This window comes from Scyliorhinus canicula, chromosome 23 (genome assembly GCF_902713615.1).
Source record: "Scyliorhinus canicula chromosome 23, sScyCan1.1, whole genome shotgun sequence".
In the NCBI taxonomy this organism is placed as follows: Eukaryota; Metazoa; Chordata; class Chondrichthyes; order Carcharhiniformes; family Scyliorhinidae; genus Scyliorhinus; species Scyliorhinus canicula.
The window spans coordinates 12,498,790-12,504,789 of NC_052168.1; the positions used below are offsets into that span (position 1 = coordinate 12,498,790).

General features: G+C 50.4%; 1 protein-coding gene across 1 annotated transcript in view; it reads right to left on the reverse strand.

The window, feature by feature from the left end:
* baiap2l2a (BAR/IMD domain containing adaptor protein 2 like 2a) overlaps nucleotides 1-3,828 on the reverse strand; it is a 64,642-nt gene extending 60,814 nt beyond the window's left edge. Inside the window, exon 1 of the mRNA XM_038783886.1 lies at nucleotides 3,728-3,828. Within this exon, the coding sequence (XP_038639814.1) occupies nucleotides 3,728-3,778 (51 nt within the window). The 5' untranslated portion in view covers nucleotides 3,779-3,828. The remainder of the gene's footprint in view (nucleotides 1-3,727) is intronic.
* Between the last annotated feature and the right edge of the window lie 2,172 nt (nucleotides 3,829-6,000).

Here is a 6,000-nt window from a genome sequence, read left to right on the forward strand (position 1 = left end):
CCAACCTCTCCTCATTCATTCCTTGTTTCTGCCTCAGGGTGGGCGACAGTAATCACCCCCCAATATCAGCGCTCACTTTACCAGCGGAGATTTAATTATCGTTAGGTAGCTACCTTAACGCGAGGTTGCCCTCTATAAGCCAAGCCTGCTGGGAGGCCAATGCCCGGGATTTCTCATTCTCGGGCAATTCGTGTAGGTCTACCTCGGACTCCCGAGTCTGGGCCTGTCCACTGGCTGGCTAAGTCCTTAATGAAATGAAATGGCTTATTGTCACGAGTAGGCTTCAATGAAGTTACTGTGAAAAGCCCCTAGTCGCCACAATCCGGCGCCTGTCCGGGGAGGCTGATACGGGAATCGAACCGTGCTGCTGGCCTGCTTGGTCTGCGATTTAAAGCCAGCGATTTAACCGAATGAGCTAAACCAGCCCCTGTAACAAGGCAAACAGGAGGCCCATGAGGCCTTTGATGGGGCGGCACGGTGGTTAGCACTGCTTCTTCTCAGCGTCAAGGACTCAGGTTCGATTCCCGGCCTTGGGTCACTGTCTGTTGCGGAGTCTGCACGTTCTTCCAGTGTCTGCGTGTGTTTCCTCCGGGTGCTCTGGTTTCCTCCCACAGTCCAAAGATGTGCAGGTTAGGTGAATTGGCCATGCGAAAATTGCCCCTTAGTGTCCAAAGATATGCAGGTTAGGTGGGGTTACGGAAATAGGACAGGGGAGTGGGCTTAGGGAGGGTGTAGACTCGATGGGCCGAACGGCCTCCTTCTGCATTATAGGGATTCTATGGTTCTATTCTAAGGTTCCATTATTGAAGGTAGAGAGATCAGACACTATGGGTTGCAGGTCAACCAAGATCTAATTGAATGGCACCCTGCCCATCACCTTAAAGATTCACTGCCTCCATCACTGGCACAGCCAGAGGCAGCGTTGCATCTTTTCCTTCTTTCTTCTCAGGTAATCTCTCGGGATCACAGATGTTTTGCCTCCTATGGATTTTGAGATACTGATTTCTGAGTGTAGTCTGCACTGTTGGCAACTCACCAAGAGTCCCTCATTAGCACCTTCCTCTATCCGTATCCATAGAATCCATCGAAACCCTACAGTGCAGAAGGAGGCCATTTGGCCCATCGGGTCTGCGCCAACCCTGTGAAAGAGCACCACACCCGCACCCTATCCCCATAACCCCACCAAGCCTGGGCGGCACAGTAGCACAGTGGTTAGCACTGCAGCCTCACAACGGCAGGATCCCAGATTCGAATCCCAGCTTGGGAGTCTGCACGTTCTCCCCGTGTGTGCTTGGGTTTCCTCCGGGTGCTCCGGTTTCCTCCCACAAGTCCCGAAAGACGTGCTTGTTAGGTGAATTGGAAATTCTGAATTCTTCCTCCGTGTACCCGAACAGGCGCCGGAATGTGGCGACTAAGGGATTTTCACAGTAACTTCACTGCAGTGTTAATGTAAGCCTACTTGTGACACTGGTAAAGATTATTATTATTAACCTTTGGACACTAAGGAGCAATTCAGTGCAGCCAATCCACCTAACCTGCACGTCATTGGACTGTGGGAGGAAACCGGAGCACCCGGAGGAAACCCACGCAGACACGGGGGGGAGCGTGCAGACTCCACACAGTCACCCGAGGCCGGAATCGAACCCATGTCCTGAGCACTGTGAGGCAACAGCGCAAACCACTGTGCCACTGGGATGGGGCTTCAAACAATAGAATTGTTTTTGACATTTGACTTTTAATTATTTTCCCAGGGCTGGGTTGTTGGTCCGGTGACGTTACTACTCCGCCACCGCCTCCTCATGGGACAATGAGCTGAGAATAGGACATGAACACTGGCCAGGTTTGGTGTTAATAAATAATGAGTTGTTAAACTGATAGCTTTTGGATCACCAATTAACTGATTAATAGAACTTGATATTTTCCACTCCAGGTTTCTTCCACACGGTGCAGGAGGGAGAGATGAAATGAAATGAAATGACAATCGCTTATTGTCACGAGTAGGCTTCAATGAAGTTACTGTGAAAAGCCCCTAGTCGCCACATTCCGGCGCCTGTCCGGGGAGGCTGGTACGATACTTTCTGTTTCACCTAACCTTGGAGGGGGTGAGGAATAGGTGGCTAGTAAAAGGAGGCAAAATACCTTTGAGTGTGTGACAGGATCGGGTTTCGATGCACATGGGTGGAATGGTAGTTGAAAGGCAGCAGCAATAATAACTGGACGTCCAGCCGTGAACGTCTTTGACTGTCTTTACAGGGACAGATGCTGCTTGGGTTCTACGACCGAATTGCTTTCTCTCTCCTACTTGCTCTCAAACTGTTTCCCGTAAGGTTGGCATAGTGGTTAGCGCTGCTGCCTCACAGCGCCAGGGTCCCAGGTTCGATTCCCGGCTTGGGTCACTGTCTGTGCGGAGTCTGCACGTTCTCCCCGTGTCGGCGTGGGTTCCCTCCGGGTGCTCCGGTTTCCTCCCACAGTCCAATGGTGCGCAGGCCAGGTGGTCGGCCATGATGAATGGGCGGGGAGGAGGAGGAGGAGGGGGGGTATGGGTATAGGGCGGGGGAGCGGGCCGAGGTAGAGTTCTCTTTCAGAGGGCCGGTGCAGATTTGATGGGCCGAATGGCCTCCCGCACATTAGGGATTCAATGGATTCGAACAACAACAACCCCCTGCATCGATATACCGCCTGTAAAGTGATTCGGTGCCCCAGGCTGCTGCTGCAGCCAACGTTACGAGACAAAATCCAACAGGATCCCATGGGCACCAGCCCAAAGAATTGGAGGGGTGGGGCGGGGGGGAGGGTTATTCCTCAGCGTCCTGGATAATATTTGCATACTTCGATCAACATCACAAAAAGAAGGGGCGGCACGTGGCTCAGTGGTCAGCACTGGGACTACGGCGCTGAAATGAAAATGAAAATCGCTTATTGTCACGAGTAGGCTTCAATGAAGTTACTGTGAAAAGCCCCTAGTCGCCACATTCCGGCGCCTGTTCGGGGAGGCTGTTACAGGAATCGAACCGTGCTGCTGGCCTGCTTGGTCTGCTTTCAAAGCCAGCGATTTAGCCCAGTGTGCTAAACAGCCCACTGTGCTAAACAGCCTCAAATCCCAGCCCTGGGTCACTGTCCGTGTGGAGTTTGCACATTCTCCCCGTGTTTGCATGGGTCTCACCCCCACAACCCAAAGATGTGGTCGATTGGCCAGGCCGAATTGCCCCTTAATTGGAAAAGAAAAATAATCGGGTACTCTAAATGTATTTTTTTTTTTTAATCGCAAAAAAAAGCCGGATCCGGTCATTATCAGCCAGCTCTTTGTGGGATCCTGCTCTGCACATTCACTGCCACGTTTCCTGCAATCCAACAGTGACTACATTTCACTGCGATGGCTGCACAGCACTCTGAGAAGTGCAGCGTCTGTCCAAAATGTTCTCCAAACTTATTTTTTTAACTGACGCACACAATATTGGGATAGGTAGCGAGAAGGGGGTAGGTCTTTAAGAAGGGTCTTCAAGAGGATTGAGAGGGTCCGACAGGTCGACGAAGCCTCCTCGCGGCTCCAAGAATGTTATTCGTGATAAACACTGCAGAAACCTTGGGGAGGGGGAGGTGGGGAGCAAGCTTACTGAGTGCAGCCTGTTCTTTCCAGGAAGCAGTACAGGGACCACCAGCATTTAGACTTCCAATCACTCAGTCCCTGTCTATCATACAGCTAGGCACAGCCAGACTCCGGACTCACCTGGTAGGTGTTCAAGGTCAATCGATAGGCATGTTCCGCTGAGAGAGCCATGGTGCGGAGCAGGGCGAAGAAATACAAATATTATGAATTTGGGAAATGCAGGGAAAGCTTTGGAGCACAAATTAGACACCTTTTCCTTCGATTCCCTCCCGATAGTAAAATTCCCCTCGTCGGAGGGGGAGCTGCAGTCCAGATGAAAGGCGGATCGCTCGGTCAATTATTTATTAACTGGTAACGAAGAAGTTCCTTTGCTCTTTGTTACCTCCCCCGCTCTGAACCCTTTCCCGGGAAGCCAGTTTAAAGAGCTCGAATTAAAATGGAATGAGGGTGGAAGGTTTATGGGGCTGGTTTAGCTCATGGGGCTGGTTTAGCTCACAAGGCTAAATCGCTGGCTTTTAAAGCAGACCAAGCAGGCCACAGCAGCACGGTTCGATTCCCGTACCAGCCTCCCCGGACAGGCGCTGGAATGTGGCGACTAGGGGCTTTTCACAGTAACTTCATTGAAGCCTACTCGTGACAATAAGCGATTTTCATTTTTCATTTTTTTTTCAAGGTTAAGCAGCATTTGTGGTTGCTTCTTGTAAGATCTACTATCCCCGGATTTTCTCTCTCTCTGCCCTCCTGTGATTTCCCCCCCCCCCCCCCCAACCCCCCCCCCCCCCCCCCCCCCCCCCGGACGAGCCGAACTGCAAATGCAGACCCTGGAGGAAAGGTGGATGTAATGAGATGCTGAGCGTGTTGACAGCTCTTGTCATTAAACCTTCCCCTCAACCACCACCCCCCCGGACCTTGATTGCAAACTGAGCTGGGTGAAGTTGACTGAACAACCTTACCCTGTTACAAACTCTAAATGCTAACACTGCACACTGCCTTACACCGCCTGGAATAAAATCCACAGAATCCCCACAGTGCAGAACCGTGGAAAAGGTACAGCGCAGTCCATGCAAGTCCCAGGAGTCCCTTTCTAATCCCACCCTCCTGCACCCCGTTCATAGCCCTGCAAGGCCAGCGATTAAGGTGTCACGTACTGATCGTCCAGCTGATGTGTTACGTACTCTGGGATAACACGGGCTGCAACTGGATGCAGCTTTAACTAAAAGATACTCCAGACCTTGAAGTTAGTTCAATCTGATTTATTGAACCTGTCACACAGTTAGCACAGTTCTCTGTGAGTTCGACTCTCTGCTAACCTAAGTGTGGTTACTCTGTCTGACTGAAGCAGACTAGCTCCTAGCCACGTGCTGGAGGCGTGATGCTGTACATACACCCTGACTCACTGTAGATGTTCATCAGTGGAAAGAACATCGAATATAGAACAGTACAGCACAGAACAGGCCCTTCGGCCCTCGATGATGTGCCGAGCATTGTCTGAAACCAAGATCAAGCTATCTCACTCCCTGTCATTCTGGTGTGCTCCATGTGCCTATCCAATAACCGCTTGAAAGTTCCTAAAGTGTCCAACTCCACTATCACAGCAGGCAGTCCATTCCACACTCTAACCACTCTCTGAGTAAAGAACCTACCTCGGATATCCCTCCGATACCTCCCACCCCGAACATTGTAGTTATGCCCCCTTGTAACACCTACATCCACCCGAGGAAATAGTCTCTGAACGTCCACCCTATCTATCCCTCTTCCATATACATATATATAATAGGGCATCTTACACTATGTAGCATAGCATGCATTATGAGGCAGAGTGTGAGTGCTTCATGCCTTTTATAGTGAGATACCACCCCTGAGTGTCCTGCCTGCTCATTGGTCATGTCCTGTTCTCTGTGTTCATTAGCTGCCTGTGCCTGTCTGTATATCATTATCTGCACGTCTGCGTATCATGACACCAGCTACTTTTTTAAAACAAGTTTAGGGTCTCTGCCTCCACCGCCAACTTGGGCAGCGAATTCCAGACTCCCACTAACCTCTGGGTAAAAAACATTCTTCCTCATGTCCTCTCTACACCTTCTGCCCACTTCAATATGTCCTCTGGTGCTTGAATTCTCCGCCAAGGGAAACTATTTTATTCTGTTGTCATGTGAGAGGGCCTTTAAGAAATGGATGTTTAAGCAATGTACCTTTAAGAAATGCAGTGATGTCAGAGCGTGAGTGGAGCTGGGCTTTTAGCTCAGCCATTTTGAAGTTTTTAGTTTCAGTTTTGAGAGAGCAGCTGGGAGTGTCTATGTGTTTTTGCTGAGAGCTGCAGGAAGGAAAAGAGCTGGTCTGGTGATTTCTGCAAATGCAAAGACTATAACTATATTGAATGTAACCTGTTGTGC